Below are 19,389 nucleotides of genomic sequence, written 5' to 3' on the forward strand. Positions count from 1 at the left end.
TGCTCACTCAGGGAGGGCCTCCACGCGTCTCCCCGCAAGCCTAGGTCGCAGGCGCGGGGACCTGGGCAGCTGCGATCCGATCTGGATCCGCGTTTGCTTTTCAACCGCACTGCTTTTCAGCGTGATCCGCGCCGCTTTCCGCGCAATCCTGACCGCGATCTGCGTCTGTTTTTCCAGCGCGCCGCTTTCCGCGCAGGCTTACCGGGTGGCCGGGGCTGTGTGCTGGTGCTGGTCTCCTCCTGGGCGGGGTCTCTCTTTAATGGAGCCTGGAGCTCACCTCCGCGGCGGATCCTGAAGGGTTCTCCACAGCTCCCGTTCACGGGGTGTGGTGGCTGAAATAGTTCCTTTCCACTCACAGTCCCGCTTGCTGCGTCCTTTGTTCTTGTTGGCCGTTTTGGTTTGTTGTTTTCCTCCTCTCTGCCGGTCGGAGAGTGCCGCCTCTGTGGGGGGAGGGGAGCAGGGTTCTGCGCTTTCCTCCTTTCTAGTCCTCTTTTATGGCCACTTTCTTCTTCGGGCAGTTCGCTGGCGTCACCCGTTTATCTTCCGTGTCCCAGTTCTCACTGGGACCTGCCGCTTTTCCTCCCTATTAACTTTTTTTTTAATGGGAGATCTTACTCGCAGCGTCTCCTCTCCGCCATGTTGCTCCGCCCCCCGCGAGATAGAGTATTCTTGGTTGGCATTTGTTGTCATGGAGTTTGTTGACTGTGTCCCTCCACTCTCTCCTTGCCCGTAGTGTTTTTTTGGAGAAGTCTGATGTCAGCCTGATTGGTTTTCCTTTGTATATTATCTGTTTCTTCCCTCTTGTCAGCTTCATTATTTTTCCTTGTCTTGGATTCTTGGGAGCTTTATTATGTGTCTTTTTTTTTTTTTCCTTTTTTTTATTTTTAAAGATTTATTTGTTTGTTTATTTATTCAAGCACTGGGTACAGTCAGAAGCCTGAGAGGGTGAGAGAATTCACCAGAGCCAGAGCGGGGAGCAGAGCAGGCAGAAGGACCGAAGTACACTGCTGAGGGGAGCAGCGGGCGGCAGGAGAGGTCTGCACGCCATGTGGGACCCTCCTCCGGTGGCCGGGGAGCAGCTGGGGATCGAACCGGCGCTGCAGAGGCTGCTGGCAGCTTTGCAACCCAGCGCTCAACCGCTGTGCCACCGGGGAGGCCCTTTATTATGTGTCTTGCTGTATTTTTCCTTTCATCATGGAAGTTTGGTGTTCTTCTTGCTTCTTGTATGTCTATTTTTCAGTTCCTTCTTCATCTTTGGGAAGTTCTCCTCAATTATTTCCTTGAATATTTTCTCTGTTCCTATGTCTCTCCCTTCTTCTGGGATTCCTATAACTCTTATATTTCCTTTCCTCATGGAGTCAGATAGTTCCCAAAGTCTTTCTTCGGTCTTTTTCCTTCGTACTTCTCTTTCCTTTTCTGTTTTGGTTCTTTTTATTTCTGTGTCTTTGAGAGTACTTATTCGTTCTTCTGTTTCATCTATTCTGATTTCCCTGCTTTTCCCAGAGTTCTTTAGCTCCTCCATTAATCCTTTGATCTCCTGCATTTCTTTCACTTCCCTCTTTAGGGACTTAATTTCATTCTTTTGATCATTGATTATATTTTCCTTATCATTGTTTTCCTTTAGACTTCTTTCAGTTTTTTATTTTATTTTTTAAAAGATTTATTTATTTATTTATTTATACAAGCACTGGGTACAGTCAGAAGCGCAGGAGGGTGAGAGAATTCATTAGAGCCAGAGAGGGGAGCAGAACAGGCAGACTGATGAGACATACTGCTGAGGGGAGCAGCAGGCGCGGCAGGAGAGGTCCGTCACGCCATGTGGGACCCTAGCCGGCGGCCAGGGATCGAACCAGCGCTGCAGAGGCCATGGGCAGCTTCACATCCCAGCACTCAACCACTGCGTCACCAGGGGAGTCCCTTCTTTCAGTTTTTTAATCATGGCAATTTTAAATTCTCTATCTGGAAGGCTCAGAAGTTCTTCCAAGTCACTGTTGTTGCATTCTGGTGGGTGATTTTCTTTTTGTGGTGTGTCTTTTCCTTGAGGACTTGCTTGGTTGCTTGTAGTTTTTCTTCTCCCTGCTTCTTGTTTTCTAATTTGTCCTATGCATTGGGACACTGTGTTGCTGGTACTGGCTGGCATCTTTTTGGTGTGCTCTTTCTGGGATGTCAGAAACTGGTGGTCCAATCGAGTCAAAAACTGTTATGCCAGAAGTCCAGTAGGGCAGTGGTACTATGAATATATTAGTGGTTGCTGTCACAGAAAATCTTCTCCCTCTGTATTTAATTCCAGAGGTGGGTCTTGCGGTCCCATAGACTGCCCTGGACATGGCTGGATCACCCACTGGGCTCCAAATCGCTGGATCCCCCTCTGGGCTCCGACTGGTGGCCAGACGGGCCCTGTCTTGTGGGGGCTTATCAGCTCACCTCTGGCTGTGGGGGCAGCCCTCTCCCAGTTCCACGCAGTATAGGTGGGTTCTGGAGGCAAAGATACCTGTTCTAAAATGGCGAGTCAGGAGGACACTTTCCTGTGCTTGCAATCTGCCCTGGTAGTCGAATTACAGATTTTTTAAAACATGTTTGCAAGTCATTGGGGACTCTTGTATTTTGTATGCTCAATCAAGCTTCTTTTCCATCCCTCTTTTTAGCCAGGGCCTCTCAAACATCACTGAAAACCAGACCAAGGGAGCATGTAAAGATCTATCTCTCAAAGCCCTGACTATGGTGAAGGGATCTGGAGAAAAAACAGAAAAACTAGAGAACTACTGTGTTAGAACTCAAGGACCTGTGTCAGTTAGCTGTTGCTCCAGTAATGCTGTGTAATAAACCACCCACATCTCTTTTTAAATTTTTTTTTTTTATTGAAGTAAGGTTGTGTTACATCATTGTTAGTATTTTGGAAGTATAAGATCTCCCCCTACAGGTATAGTCACCACAGCTCAATCACCAAAGCACCCATAGTATTCTACCATAGTCAATTGTGCTCTTTTTCTCCCCCTATAGATGTCTCTGTTTTATGGTCAGCGTTCAGGTGGTTTTAAAAGTTTGTCTTTGTCTGACCCCTTGTTTGGTTTTTCTGCATCCTACCATCAAGTATTTACCTTTCTCCTTCTGGCTTATTTCCGCTTAGCATAATCTCTTCTAGACCCATCCATGTTGCCTCAATGGCATGGGTTTATCTTTTTTGATTGCTGAGTAGCATTCCATTGTGTATATATATGGCATCTTCCTGACCCACTCATCTGATTTTGGGCACTTGTTTTCCACAGCTGGGCTATTATAAATAGCACTATAATAAACATAGGAGGGCAAGTTTCCTTTTGAATTAGTGTTTTTGTGTTCTTTGGTAGACACATGTAGTGAAATTGCTGGGTTGTATGGCAGATCCATTTTTAAACTTTTTTTTTTTAAATTTATTTATTTACACAAGAACCAGGCTACAGGCTACATGCACGGGAGGGTGAGAAGATTCACCAGAGACAGAGCAGGGAACAGAACAGGGAGACTGATGAATCACACTGCTGAGGGGAGCAGTGGGCAAGACAGGAGAGGTCTGCCGCGCCATGTGGGACCCTCGCCAGCCGGCTGGGATTGAACTGGAGCTGCAGAGGCTGGGGACAGCTTCACAGCGCTGCACCACCAGGGGAGGCCCCATTTTTAAACTTTTGAGAAACTCCCAAACTGCTTTCCACAGAGACTGGACTAGTTTACATTCCTACCAACAATGTAAAAGTGTTCTCTTTTCTCCTTAGCATCATCAGCTTTAATTGTTTCTGATTTTTTTTGATATGGGCCATTCTTAACAGGTGTGAGGTGGTATCTCATTGTGGGTTTGAGTTGCATTTCTCTGATAAATGATGATAAACAATTTTTCATGTGCCCGTTGGCTATTTTTATGTCTTTTTTTTTTAAGTGTCTACTTAGCTCTTTTGCCCATTTTTTTGATTGGGTAGTTTTCCTTGAGTTATATGAGCTGTTTGCAGATCTTTGATATCAGTCCTTTGCTAGATGTATGGTATGCAAATATTTCTCTCCATTTAGTAGGGTGTATCTTCATTTTGGTTGTGGTTTCTTTCTCTGTATAGAGGTTTTTAGTTTGATGTAGTCTCAATTGTTTATATTCTCTTTTGTTTTCCTTGCTGCTTGAGAGGGATCTGCAAAAACATCACTGAAGCTAATGTTATAAAGTCTTTTTTCTGTATATTTTATGGTTTCAGGTCTTACATCCATGTCTTTTATCTATTTTGAATTGTCTTTCGTCTATGGTGTGAGACAGTGGAAGTCACCCCACATCTCAATGGGATCTATATTGCAACAAGCATTTATTCTAATAGGTCTGTGGGCTGGCTGTGCAATTCTGTTGCAGATTCCAAAGAGTTGGCTCTCTTTGCTTCTTGGATATCTGCTTTGGTTGAGACAGCAGCTACTTGGGTGAAGCCTCAAGATGATGGCAGAGGGAAAACCCAGTTATCCTAGCACTTCTCAAGCCTTTGGTCATGTCACATCCACCAGTACTGGCTACAGCAAATCACATGGTTGAGCCCAGGTCAAGGGACAAGAAAGTATACTCTTTTCCGAGAGCCAGAGGAACATGGCAAAAGTGGATACAGGGAAAGTAAGTTGGAAAATATGCCGTACAGGAGAGTTAGTGTGGTAGGCCTTGGATGATGGAGCTACTATGTATACTTTTCCATCCGCCCCCCCCCCCCCCCCCCCCATCCATTCTCACTTCCTTTTATTGTTATAGAACTTTTTTGCTTGGCATGTGACTGACTGGTTGTTGTTGTTGTTGTTGATTCAGCAAGAGACTGTATTACCCAGCCTCCCTTGTAATTAAATGAGGCTATTTGACTAAAAGTTTTAAGTGAAAATGTTGAAATATCTGCCCTTAATGGGATTAACATCTTTCCCACCTCCGCCCCAAGCCTCTTGCCTGGAATGTAGCTGTGGGCTGAGCCCTCTTGGACCACATGAATAAGGGTGATAAGTGACCATTCAAGAAGAGCAAAAATCTGGCACTGGAGGTTGAAAGTCTGGCCAAAAGACAGTTCTACATCCCTGGCCACAAGGACTAAATGGAGACCTTTACATTAATCCCATTTAATGGCCTGACAGCACGAATTGTTGGTGAGGTTCTCTGCACTAACACTGACTTCCAAGTTGCACGGGTGATCCCTGTTTTGTAAAGTGGGCCAGTAAGTGCTTGGAGGAAAGCTAGAGACTGGAATGCTATCCTGGCTCTGGCAGGTAGGGCTGGACTGAGATTGTTCATTCATAGTTTCATTTACTGAAAAAATTGAACACAAGGTGCTCTGCCTCTATGGAATTAGGTTGACTTTCTAAAATATACTGTACAAGAGAAGATTTAGTGGGAGGTTTTTCTCTAGACTTGCCCACTGCCTGTGACTTGGGCATGCTATATACTCATTTAACAAGTATATCTAGCAGGAGAGGGAAAAGGAAGACTGAAAGGAACAAGATCTTTTCAACATCTGCTTTGTGATTTGTAAAATTTGATGCCATGTCAAGGGATTCTTCCCAGAAAACTTGGAACTATTATACAGAGAAACACCTTCTAAGATTGAAAAGTTCACTTGTACTTTTAAAACAATTGAGTGTATCAGTAAGGAAGTAGCTACCCATCACAATGCCATTTTCGGAAAGCTTTCAAAAACTTTCCCCTGACTTAAGGCCATATTTTGTAAGCAAAACGACTATTTTATATATGATTCCTTTAACTCAGTCTTCCATTCATTTTGATCTATATTTTGTACATTAGCAGTATGAATTCCTTTATCTCTCCTGCTTAGCATCTCTCACCTTTCATAACTGACCAAACACATGCATCTTTCTCTTTATTCAATCATTTTAAGAGTTTTCTTTGTATTACCCACAGGAATTGTGCATAGTATTTGGCATGGAATCAACTTTGCCTTGGGGTGGGGGTGGGGTGGGGTATATTTAATGGGGAAGAATTCTAGTAAGAAATGATGGCTTCAGCTGAATTTTAAAGGAGGTATTTTCTAGGCAAAAAAGATAGAGCAAAACAATCCAGATAGAGTATGGGGGTAAAAATGACCATGGAGGAAAATACTTTATAATGCTATTGTCTGTCGCCAAGCAGGGGTGGGGTTGCAGATGGAAGGCAGGCTTAGGGACATGGTTAGAAACCTGGTCATCAAGGGCCTGTGGCCCCGCATGTATGTTCTGTAGGATAGCAGGATCCTTTGGAAGGCTGTTAAGCTAGAGGTCAGGAGTAGGATGGACTTGGACTTGGAGATGTAAAAATGAGGAACCTGATCAAATTTGCATTTTTGAAAGTGACTATGACAGCAGTGTGGGTGATGGGTAAGTTTTCAATTTGAGTCTTTGCTTCCTCATTTCTAACATAGGGATGTGGTTTATGCAAAGATTAGAAGAGATAATATATGTGAAAATGCTAAGTATATTTAAACCATTATTGTCCTATCGATTGAATCATGATTTAACATGTTCACTTTTTCAAGAAGAGATCAACTGTCATTTGAGGCAGAATACACATGCTTGATATTATTGCCTGACTTATGTACCTTTCCACTTCCTTAAATATCTTTTTTTTTTTTTAAATGGAAACAGCTATTAGTATTTTGTGCGATATAAGTTAAACTCCAGCTGCTACAAATTGGAAGGATTTGGGGAGGGAAGTTGGTGAACATCAATTATAGAAGAAAAGTGTCCCCACCCTCACCCCACCTCCCATACATTCATATTTTTCCAAGAGTTATTTGGAAAAAAATTGCTTTCTACCTCTTCATAGGTTGTAGCAAGTCAGGTACCTGAGGGTATTTATACATCTACTAAAATTCTCCTACCAAAAGAATATCATTTGTAAGCAGGTGATTACAAACCTGTAAGCAGGTGTATAAATAGCTAAATATAAAGAGTATATGAGCTATTTCATCATGTGTGATATTCATCTGATTTTATTCAGTGTGCTACCAAGAAGGATCTTGATTCCTAAAGAAAATTAGAACACTTTCAAAGCATGGATTTGAATCCTGCCTTACTCCTCAGAGATGGTGACCTCCCTGGGCTATAATGGGCTGTTGGGAGGATAACATGAGATTATCTGATTGAAGCACTTCTAGAGAATCTGCCTTTTGTCACAGGGCCTCTGCAATTCAGACAACAGTGGGTCCTGCCAGCCTGACTAGACCACATGGACAGGGCATCAGGGCGCTGGCTGTTCCTGGGCTGCAGAGACGGCATGAATGGGCAAGACAACATAGTCCACACAGCTGCAGGTATGAAAGTCAAACTCTGTCTTTATTTTTTTTACCATTTTATTTGTGATAGATAGCAGCACTGCCTGGGGAGCTCCATGGGGAGGAGGAGAGGAAATCTGCTGGATGGAAATCTTACCTTTGACCATCAGTGATATCTAGTGCCTATTTTGAGCACATTTCATGTTAAGACTTTTCAATGGCACGTCAAGGAGTAGAAGAAAGATGGGCTCAGAGGAAAGGTTCTTTACAAGAGTTCAGCACAGGGGCAAAAAAATTATTCTTGTATTTCATTATACATGTGCCTTGGAATTACACTTTTTTAAAATCTGACTTAAGAATAAAACAAACATTCCAGGTAGCATATAGCTGTCCCCATCTTTCTAGTAGCTCTGCCTTTGGCGAATGTGACACCATACTTTCCTGACAGTTACTATCAGCTGTGGTATGGGTCCAATACCTAGTATGTTCATGAATCAGCCACAACACAGGGCCTTCTAGGTAGCCAGATTCAAGTGCTCTGCCCTTCCTAACAGATGCCTCTCCACCATCCTGACTCCTACGAAAATGAAGTAAATGCATATCCTGAGTTGACCACTTTGGACCTGGCCAGGGACACAGCGAGAGTGTCGGTTGGTGATAATGCATGGCCCACTTGTCTGAGTCATGTATATGCTCAGGCTTGATCTACACTGGCAAAATCTGCAAGAATATTTCTGGACATTTCAAGTGATTGATTCCTCTGAGGAAATGATACATTAAAATATATATCTATACACACTCACACATTTTTTTTTTAACCACAATTGAAAAAAACTCTCTGCCACTGGGTAAAATTAAATCTGAGAAGAAACCCTATGAGTTTTTATTAGTACCATTGTTTTCTTTGGCTCCATGTATTATATTGGTAAAATGACAAAAAAAAGGAGAAAAGGAAAAATGTAAAAGGCAGATCTTTTGTACAAAAATACGAAGTTTTAAAAGCTCTTTAAGTATATTTCATATTATTACTAAGAGCTAGCCTATATATCTGTATGTCTGCATAATTTTCCTACATTTGGGGTTTTAGAAATGTAAGGTACTGTTTACACAGTATATGTTTAAGTTTTCCTTACAGCTCAACAACCAATAATAGTCTTTTTCTGATTGGCGCATTCCACACTTTGGAAGCTATGACTTGCCTAGCTGCACCTTTACTGGCTGAGAGCATGCTATGCCATTCAGTCCATTTGCATCCTGAAAATCAACACATCACACTGAGGGGCATTTTTAGTTTTCAAGTTCTGGAATGATGGTGGGTGGTAAAGAACAATAGCTGTCAATTGTTTTCAGTAATTGGTTTTCAATTGGTTTTCAGTGCTTCCCCCCAATCTGTTGAGAAAGTGATGCAATCAGAAAGAAGTATCCTTTGCCTTTGAAAACAGTCTGAAAATTTGTACACGTTATCACATCACAGTCCATTATAAGGCAGATGATGGCACTAAAAGAGACAAAAAGGATGGGCATTAGTGTTTCTTAAAGAACAATGTTAATGTACAACTCAAAAACAGAACATGTATTTTTAAGGGAAGGCTCTAAAATACATCATTCAGTAATTCAATTTTTTTCAAAGAAATCCATATAAATTCTCATTTAGAGTAAGTGAAAGGTAAGTTCCATTTCCAAGGAACCTAGTTCCAACTTAAATCCCAAATGTTCACAAAACGCAATCATAAATCTAGGTCACCTGTGACACTCTAACTATAATATCTTGTTTAGATATTTGTGGTTATCCCCTGCAACTCACCAGGCTGAGAGTTTCTTTTGCAGCTCAAGACCCTGAGCACATGGATGACCAATGCCTGGCACATCAAAGGTAAGTAATAGATGTTTGTTGAGTGGGTATATGGATAATTTGTACCTCAGTTACTACCAAAAATAATTTGAGAAAAATATGAGGTTTTTGTTACTGTCAACTTTGAAAATAAAGGCACTGAGATACAATTCATCCACTTAAACAACTTAGTGGTTTTTAGTATATTTTCAAAGTTGTACAACTAATCTAATTTTAGAACATTTTCAGCACTCCAAAAAGAAGTTTCATGTCCTTTGGCATTCATTCCCCATTTCTTCCTTCTCCCAATGTAAACTTTTAAATTTACCTTTAATGAGAAAATTTAAGATGCCCCATTCTGAAATGTCACTTTTTAAATCAAGCTTTAAATAAGTATTTTTGAAGGAAAGAAAATCACCTAAAGTCTCTTTGGCTTTTTGAACTTATAAGGAGTACAGACTGTATGCCCCCATTATCTACTCAGCAACTGTCCTGTAGTAGATGCTCAATAAATGCATGTGGCATTAAATGCTTGGATACCTGCATTGTCTGTCTATGGAATGCTATGAAAAAGACCTAACATCGGAGCTTGTAAAGAACAATTAATGACAATGTTACAATGACCTAGGCCTGTTAGTCTAATAACATTGAGGAGTACCCCTAATACACTGGACACATTTAATATATTTAAGGACATCCCAAAACTCTGCAACACTGTTATTATTCCCCTGAGGTTAATCACTTGCCCAATTAATAAATGAAAGAACCAGGACTGGAACCAATTGCAGAATCTACATTCAGAGCCCTTAACTCTACCACCTTTCAGAGTGTAGACCCTACACTCTGCAGCTCCCTCTTAAAATCTGCTGCTTACCTGTCTCCCTGTCTTTTTCGCAAATGAAGTTATTGATGTCTTCACATTGAAAATCATTCCACTGCCCACCATAAATCAGGCCAGCACAATCTTCTCCTGGCCCATGGCCATGACCCCAGTTATCTGGCTGTCCAGCTTTCCAATTTCTTTTAACAAAACAGAAATTGAGTGTTATTTGTGAAGTCCAACAGACGATTTCTTTACCCATGAGTAGCAGAGAAATGCAGAAAAACAAAAGTGTAGCTTGTCACTTGTCCTGGAATGAAATGCTTTGTTTAATAGTCTACGCATGTTCTTATACAGAATAAGAAGCAGCTGTTTTGCAGAGCAGTGTGTAATGCAGTATCTCCCTGCAGGCTTGTTCTCTTTAGCACAATAAAATCAGTTCATTGAACTTTTTTTTTTTTTAAACAATGAAGGAGTAAATCCTTCAACAGTTAGATGAATGCGGACTTTCTAGCGTGTACTGGGATGCTGACTGCTAGACATATGTGTTTGTATATTCCAAATACATGGTACATTCACACACATTCTTGTGGGAACGCAGAGATTTCCTTATACATTTTGATATCTTGCCTCTAATAAGTCAGTGTCAAGTAGAGAAAGTGAGGGGCCTTTGATATATATTTATAAGAACCTATAAGCACAAATAACTTGATTATGGCTGTCTGGCTAAGTTGTAGAGGGTCAATTACTTTATAAAGAAGTAGTAAATTGATCTTACTGAAAATGACTCATACATTTCATTGGCTTTTTTGGGAGAGAAATTCTTAAAAACAAGTTTTCTGTAGGATGAGTTCACTTGGGGCTTGTTAATTGGAGGCTGCTCAAAGCACCACTTTGCCAGGGTTTGCTGTTCTTGATTCTGTTTCCATGCAGTCAATTAGATGTTTCCAAGACTCAAAACTTAAAAGCTAACTTTTCTCTAAGAAGCAGGTCTTGCACAAAAACTTGTGGTTACTGCCTAAGAGGATATAATCTCGCCTCCAGTGGAGGGTCTGAAAAAAAAAAGAAAACATCTGCAGCAGGAGGCACTTCTCCTAAATGACTCACTACCTCAGCAACCATAGGCTGTCCTGGGGTCACCCAGGGATAGATACCATATTGCCCTTCATGTGTGACAATAAGACACCAAAACCAGAGGACAGTGGCAGTTGATATTTACAGTTAAAGATCGACAAATAAGGTAGAATTAATTGACTTCTCCATACCAAATATTTTGGTTTTTTTTTTTAAATGGGCCTCAGGTTAATAAATATAGGTTGAAAAGATAATTTATATGAAACCATCAACTGAGAAGAATGAAAATGGGATGGTACTTAGGAGGAGTTAGAAATATTCATCTACTCATCAGATATCCAGGTGATGGTAGTACAGCAGTGCAGAGAACAGGTAACAGGCAAGAAACAAATTAATTAAAACCCTCAGACTGCCATAGTGATGCCAGAGAGAGGGGAAGTTGGAAGGCAAAGTAGTTTATCTTCAGGTATGCTTTTTTTGTGTATTTCTTTCCACCTTGTAGGGACCTTCTGGAAATGTTGATACCTGAGTAGTGCAATTGTATTTCTGCTGGTCTGGTAGGGATTCAAGTCCTATTTTATTTTTAAAGATTGATTTATGCATACAAGAGCTGGAGTGCAGGCCAGAGATCAGGTGGGTGGGAGGATTCACCAGAAACAGAGTGGGGAGCAGAACAGGCAGATATACTGAAATACACTGCTTGGCCTCCCTGGTGGCGCAAGGGGTTAAGCACAGCACTGTGAAGCTGTCCTCAGCCTCTGCAGCACAAGTTTCATCCCCAGCCATCCAGGGAGCCACCCACATAGTACAGCAGACTTTTCCTGTCTTGCCTGCTGCTCCTCTCAGCAGTGTATTTCAGTCAATCTGCCTGTTCTGTTCCCCACTGTCTCTTGTGAATCCTCTAACCCCCTGCACCTCTGGCCTGTATGGAAAATCTTGCATGCATAAATAAATAAATCTTTTTAAAAAAGTGAAAAATCACTTAAAAAAAAAAAGAAATACACTGCTGAGGGGAGCAGCGGGTGAGACAGGAAAGGTCTGCTGCGTCATTTGGGTCACCTCCCTGGCTAGGGATCGAACTCCTGTTGCAGTGGCTGCGGGTGGCCTCATAGTGCTGCATCTCAACCCCTTGCACCACCAGGGAGGCCCTCAAGTCCAATTTTATTTATAGCATTTGAGACCTGTGATTCCTGAATGTATAGTAATGGCACATTTGATACTCTTCTTTCTGTTAATTGAGAAAATGTATAAATATGACTTCTCACAGAAGACCTGGTTATTTCCCTCTGTTTCCTTGTCATTTTAAGGAGTGTGGATAAAATGGATCTGCAGACAAGCCAAAAAAAAAAAAAAAAAAAAAAAGAACTGATTGATAAGAAAGGAGATATTTATCACTATTTACTATTCATTTTTTCCCCAGATTATTGGGATTCTTCACATCCAGTGCTCAACGTTTTTCTTTGAGATAGAATGCAATTATGTGGCCATGACTAGAATGACGGAGGTGAGGCCAGAGTGGTGGGGTGATGATGTAGCCTGAACCAGGCTGCAAAGGCAATTTTTCTTGTAGATTGAGCACCAAAGTCTCAAAGCATCTCTTTGGAAAAGCTAAAATCACATGGAGTGAGAAGTGGCAAATTCCTTTTGTAGTAAAACAGAACAGAACATATCAGATAAACAGAATATATTTTGGAGAAGAATTTCAGCACCTTAACCTCATTCACTGGTAGATTCTGGAAAGAATGGCTGAAGCTTGTGCCAGAAATCCTTGAATCCCATATTAAAATATGCAGGCCACAGAAGGGGTTGGGTAGCAATACACATGTATGCTTGGACAGCATATGCTCAGTACACCAGGGACCTGGGGAGCACTAGGACTCACTGTCCCAGTGAGCTGGAAACACACAAGTGCACCAGCTCATGGGTGTGAACCTTTATGGGATTTGGGGTTTATCCTAATGGAGACTGAGAACAAAGTTTCACTCTTGGGAATAGTCCCCTCCAACCTCACAACTTAGTACTTTCTCCTCAACCACAAGATTGGCTGAGGTTACATGGCCATGAAACTTCTGCTGGTAAAAGCTTGGCCTCAAAACAGGAAAATCTTAGTAGTGAGAGTTGTTTCTTTGCTGTATATTTTTTCTTCCTCTGCAAGGGTTTGTGTAGTGGATGATTTCTCTGTAGTGACCTAAGCCAGTGTTACTCTGATAGAAACAAGAAGCATGGTCCAGACTGTTATAATTGAACTCACTGTTGCTGAAGTTCCCTTCTTGTCCCCACCACCCTATGGGTGCATATTCTAAAGATGTAATATATAGTATTATATGGAGCAGTCTGTATGGACAGAAAGGCAACCATATTTTCTTTGCATTGTAGAGATGAAAGCTGTTACATGTCACTTGACAGCATATTGCAATCCATTGATGTCCTGTGCAGAGAACAAGAAATGGGCAAGAGGAACAGAAGAGCTTAAAGTGTGTTTTGGGAAGCCCGCAGGAAGAATATCACCTCTCTGATCATCCAAAGCAGGCAACTATAATCAGGGTGGGTAAGATCTTAAAATGATATTTATGATTCTGCTCTAAACAAGAGAGCAGAGGACCACATGTGTTTGATGCCTCTGTGCCTGCCAGGCAGCCTCCATCAGTAGGGACAGCCCCTGCCAAATGACATACTTGCAATTCATCCATCAAGAAAGATCAGCGTTGGCATCCTCCTGATTTCATGTATCCTTTCTCCGGTTTATCTCTTTTCAATTTCATTGCTTTCAGGCCATTATTTCTTTTCTACCCTCATAAAGCAGAAGCTTAGATCATTGCTTTTCAGCTTATTTTTTTGGCAAATATATGCATTTTAAAGCTATAAATGCTCACCTCTAAACATTTTAGCTACATTTCACAAATTTTGACATGTTGTGTCTTCATTTTCTTTGAAGCATTTGCAAATTTCTGTTGTGATTTTCTTTTTTGACCCATGGGTTATGTAGAAGTATGCCCTTTAGTTTCAAATACTTGGTAATTAACAAATATCTTTCTGTTGCTTTCTAATTTAATTTTGTTTCCTAGACCATACTCTGCATAATGAGAGTTCTTTTAAATTTGCTGATATGTTTGATGACCTAGCATAATTTATCTTGATGAACATATCACATACATTTGAAAAGAATGTGCATTTGGAGTTGTTGGGTGATATGTTCCCTAGAACATCAATGAAGTCAGCTCAGTCTGTTGGCTTCTCTATCTGTTTGTTCTGATAGCAACCACAAAAGTCTGAGATAGCTGCAAAAGGGCTTCAAGTAAGTGTGTGCTTATGAGTGAATGAGGAAGTTAGGAAATGGGTACAGGCAGTCAGAAATGGGGTGCCTCAGCCCATTTGTCAATCTGAATAAGGAGCAGGTATCTCAACTCCATTTATCAAACTAAATGGGAAACAACTGATGGTCCAACCCAATTAAAAATGGAATATTCAGAACAGCAACATATTAACAATCCTAAAGCAATGGACCAAGGATAGTTTCAGGAAGGCAGGCCAGGTAACGTGGGAAACTCAGTGGCCCTCAGTAACCTAGGAGATCCCATGGGCACCCACCAATGAGCAAGAGACACAATGTGGAGACACTCAATGACCAAACCCTCACTCTTTGCCTGCTATACCCATGGCTCTTCTGCACCCCAGTAGCTACCCACTTGGGGTCCCTTTCTGCCCAGAGATCTTTCCTATCCTTTTCTATCAGTAAATCTCTGCTGTTCTGCCTTAATCTGGTCTCCTGGTTGAATTCTTTCCTCACCAAGAACCCAACGGGAGCTCCCACGGGTCCCCAGGCCTGATTCATGAGTATGTGAATGCATGAGATGTCTGAGTGTTGAATGTATAAGATGTGTGATTATGGGTTGGGGAAACAGTACAAAAGAAAAGCAGGACAGTTACTTCTTTGTATCCTGGACAAGGCATGGGCAGGTGCTGGGTCCAGAAATAATTGCTGGGGTTTTTGGAAAGGGAATCAGATGGGTTAGTACTGAGAGGCCACAGAGGTAAAGAGGAGAGGGAAAGCAAGTCTGAATAGACAGTATTTGGGGAGGCATTCTGATGGGATACCCCAGACAACCTGAGACCTAACCCCCATCCACAGTGGAGAACATTCTTCACAAGTTGGCTGTGATGCGTAAGTGAGAATACTGTTTGTGGCATCTCAATCAGGATGCTGTAAGATACATAAATATCAGGTAGTACTATTCTGCAACTGCTGACTAGTAGGAAAATAATTATGATTATGACAATAGTAGTAATGATATCAGTAATGTTAGCAATAAGAGCAGGTAACATTTGTTGAGCTTGTTCCGTAGCCCAGGTACCATACTAAGTGCTTTATATACATTATCACTTTACTTTTCACAATAATGGTATAGCCAGGTCCTCTGTAGCATTCCTATCTAGATGAAGACATGGACATTTGTCTGAGTGGGTAAGTTGCACAAGGTCACAGCTAAGGCCTGGAACTCAGACCTCACAGACTCCAGGGCACGTACTCTCTCCTCTCCCTGCACTGGCTTTTTCTAGTTTGTGCAGTGTTTATTACATGTCAAGTTAAATTAGATTGTAGTTATTGAAATCTCAATGTGTCTACCTAATTTATTCTTCCTTTTAAAATTTGATCCTGGGGAGTTTTACATGTACATATGTTCCTTTGGGTAGAAAATAAGAAGCACAGTTTGGGCTGTGGCTGGAGACAGAGGTCCCAGGAAGGTGTCTGGTGCTGTAGACTTTTTTTTGGTCCCAGGTTTCAATGCTGGCACTCTCCTTCCAAATCATTCTGAAGCTTGGGGAATAGGAGAAAAGTCCTACCTTCAGAGAGTCAGTGTAAACACTAATGTTCCAGCTCAATCCATTCCACATGTGCTAATCTACTTTTTCCTTGGAGGAAGGCTTAAGACTGGATTTCTTATTGATTCTAATCCAGACCTCTTTTGTGTTTATGGCTGGAGAAAAGTCCAGGAGGCTTTTTTTAAAGTTCCTTTCTGACTCCCTTAAGTCCTGCCACTCTTGACTGTCAAAGACACAGATTTATCTTTTCCTTGAATAATCTCTGCCTCCCATCCCCATCTCCAACCTTCCACTGCTCTGATTTTAGCTGTCAACTCTCTCAAAGGTTTTGAGTCTCCCGAGTGCATCTGTGTTGTGTTGTGCACTCTCTTTGGGCTATCAGCCAAATATCCAAGTGCTAGTGTGTGGTGCAGCTTCCTCTCTCCAAGGACAGGTGCAGAGGAAACAGAATGTCTGTCATGCCAGCAGACAGTCATTTGCCTTGGTGGTAGTTTGAGGTTTATCTTCAGCACAGACCAAAGATCTTCAAATGTTCCACCATGACATTTTGTCACTCCCTTTAAAATAAATGACCTCATTCTGATCTCCACCTATTTCCTCTAGTCATGCTCTTCATATGCTTTATTTAAAAGCACAAAAGTAGCCTCATTCCTCCTTACAGATACATGCACACACATTCTAAAGCTCTGTCTGACCTACTCCTCCCCCTTGTTTGCTATGTGCTGGTGACATTGTTCTAGACCTGAAACCCCCGTGCTCTCTCCTCTCCAGTACTGCAGCGCTGTGGTGTCAAAGCTGTGATGCTCTCACAACTGCTTGAGCCTCTGCTTATTTTGTCTCCAGCAAAGGAAAGGTTTTCAGAGGTGGGCTTTATAAATTCTGCTCCACTTGGTAGTTTGTTGTATATTTTCATATCAAAGGCAAAGTAAGAGCAGGAAGAAGGGATTTTCAAATTGGTGTAATTTAGTCACCTCTAGAGTCTTGGTTTGGATTAGGGAAGGGCTGACAAGACACCCCCCTCCTCCCCCATGGGTAGGATGTGGCTTGAAGAGACACTATATTGCTCATCCATTGCAAAACTCAAGTCACATCTGACTTACAGGGATTCCTCAAACCTTTAGGAGATCATTATCCCAGACGCTGTGTTTTGTATTTGAACTTCCCATATATAGAAGAATCATAATGTTCTTTACCGTCTGGCCAGAAACCAAACTGGGGTCAGGGACACCAACAGTGTCATCCTGAAGGGAGCTCCCTGGCCCAAACACGCCTGGGTGAGTCCTGAGCATATCTGAGAGGTCTGAGCTTCCTTCACAGGTGCAGTTAAAGAACTCCTTGGCCACAAATATGGTTGCATGTGTTGCTATGAGCCTCTGGTTTTTCTTAATAGAAATGAAATTTACTCAATGAGAAGAAGGAAAAAGCAACATTACAGTACATTGATTTTCACCTACAATTTCCCTACATGAAGTATGAAGCTAGTACCTGCAGCTTCCATTTGTGGAGCAACTAGAACAAAGGGTCTTTAATGGAGAACTATAAGGAATAAGGCAGGAGGCAAAAAAACACAGAGCAAGAGTAGTCTGACCATTAGTCTGTACGTTTCTGAGTACTCACTTATACTCTGGAAAGGTCCCATCCAGCCACTTCCATTCGTTTTCATTCTCTGAGTCTGTGAGGCCGATCCAGTAGCTATCTCTCCCAACTATCTGCTTTTTTACCCATTGCTGAAAAAGAAATCAGCGAGTTAGTATTTTTTGGAACAGCTGTCCCAGGAACTTGTTTTTTTTAAACATTCAAGGAAAAAATGAATCTCTAAAGAGGATGTTTGTCAGAACATGCACCCTGCATTTGGGGGCTTTGACATTTGTGATACTGTTTCTGAGTCTCCCAGGCCACTAAGTGAATTCCAGTCTCCTCTTCTACCACCCATCCTTTCCATGTTCTGGGAACAGCCATAGCTTTGGTGAGTTCTTCCCCTGGGCCAGGTCCAGTGTGTCCCATTCAATGAGTCTTTGTGCCTTCATAACAGTCTGTATCACCAAGATGATGATGACTGAGCTGGATTCAAACCAGGTCTGTATATTCTTAAGCCCAGGAAGCTGACTGTACTTATTCTTAGTCAGTTGCTGTGGGAGGCATTGGTTTCCAGGGTTGTGGCTCCTGGAGATACTTGGAAAGGAAGGAGGCCCTTGGAACAGTGTGGCATCACATGAACAGTATTGATATTGTTGCTAGACCTCAGTTTCAAATCTGCACTTAACTTGTTACCCCATAAATAAAGCATTTACATATTGCAGGGCCTCTGTTTACTTATCTGTAAAATTGGGGCTAAAAATACTCAGGTTCCAGGGTGGCTGTGAGGTTTAAACAAGAAAATGCCCCATACAGTGCCTGGCTAGTAGGGGCCGACTGAGTTGCTGCCATTGCTATCACATGTAGGATCTGCCCCCATGGCCATCTCTGCTTTTCTAAACCTTACTGAGGTCATGTACCTGGTCACTTGCCCCCCACTGTACCCTTATAGGGCTATGGCTCTTGGCTTCTCTTTCTATTAGGACCGTCTTAACAGTCACTGGAAGGACCCTGCTTCTCTAAGGCATGATAAGCAGTATCCTCCAGGTTGAAGCAAGAGGACATAACTCCCATGCCATGAATGCTTCTAGTCACTGGCTAGACCCCAAATCTCCATAATGCAGCCTTCTGTGTTTATGTGACTACGAGTTCTTGATTCTTTGAATCCTCAGTAAGCATGCAATTTCCAGATGTAAACTATCCTTAAATTACAGTTTTCCTCAACCAAGTATGCCAGACATACCTGTTCTTCTCTTGTGTTTATGAAAACAAGATGGGAAGACTTGTCTTCACAGAAAATTTTCGCATCCTCAAAAATTTCTTTCTCAACCGAAAAATAGTAGCATTTGTTTGTGAAGTTCTTCCAGTGGGGTGGGCAGCCTAGGAATGTGAAGGTTTAAAATAGTGAGTAAAAACACACAAAGGCAGTTATATTTAAAAGGCCCCCGAAATGGCCTCCTTTGGTCAAAAACCAAGAGCAGCCCCGTGTCCATGTGTGGAGATGGTGACTGACATGCGTGACCATGTTGGGAGCAAAGACTGGTACGTGGACTACAGAGCACACAGTAGTTAAAGCTACATAATCTGGAAGATATCTATGCCTGGGTCTTTGTTCCTCTGTCTGGGTTAGTCTTTACAATGACAGAAAGAACAGCAAGAGGCAGCAAAGGCACAGATGTTCAACATCAGTCTGGAATCAGATGGCACCCATAAACAACTAGATGTGAGAACACAGAAGCCAAACTGAGCTCACAGAGCAGCAGAGACGACCTGAGCCACACTAAGGGAAATCAAGTGTGTTTGGGTCAAAGGACAGTAAAATGGGCTGGGTTGCTATCTCAACATTAAAGGTATTGCCAGAGGTTTAATCATCAAAGGACTCAACGGCACCATAGTACCTTCTCAAAAAGAAATGAACTCCTGGCATGAGGAACATTACATGTTAACTAAGGGATGTCTATCCCCAGGTGAAGGGTGTGAAATAAAGACAGGCTTGCTTGGGGGTGGCCAGCCTCAGACTTTCATGA

General features: G+C 42.0%; 1 protein-coding gene across 1 annotated transcript in view; it reads right to left on the reverse strand.

Annotated features, from left to right (window-relative positions):
* Positions 1-8,093: 8,093 nt before the first annotated feature.
* Positions 8,094-19,389, reverse strand: part of COLEC12 (collectin subfamily member 12) — a 201,100-nt gene continuing 189,804 nt past the window's right edge. Inside the window, exons 7-10 of the mRNA XM_054694155.1 lie at positions 18,606-18,742; positions 17,405-17,514; positions 9,947-10,092; positions 8,094-8,739 (exon numbers count right to left, since the gene is read on the reverse strand). Coding sequence (XP_054550130.1) covers positions 8,720-8,739; positions 9,947-10,092; positions 17,405-17,514; positions 18,606-18,742 — 413 coding nt within the window. The 3' untranslated portion in view covers positions 8,094-8,719. The remainder of the gene's footprint in view (positions 8,740-9,946; positions 10,093-17,404; positions 17,515-18,605; positions 18,743-19,389) is intronic.

This window comes from Talpa occidentalis, unplaced genomic scaffold (genome assembly GCF_014898055.3).
Source record: "Talpa occidentalis isolate TD23 unplaced genomic scaffold, MPIMG_talOcc4v2.1 talOcc4.13, whole genome shotgun sequence".
Classification (NCBI taxonomy): Eukaryota; Metazoa; Chordata; class Mammalia; order Eulipotyphla; family Talpidae; genus Talpa; species Talpa occidentalis.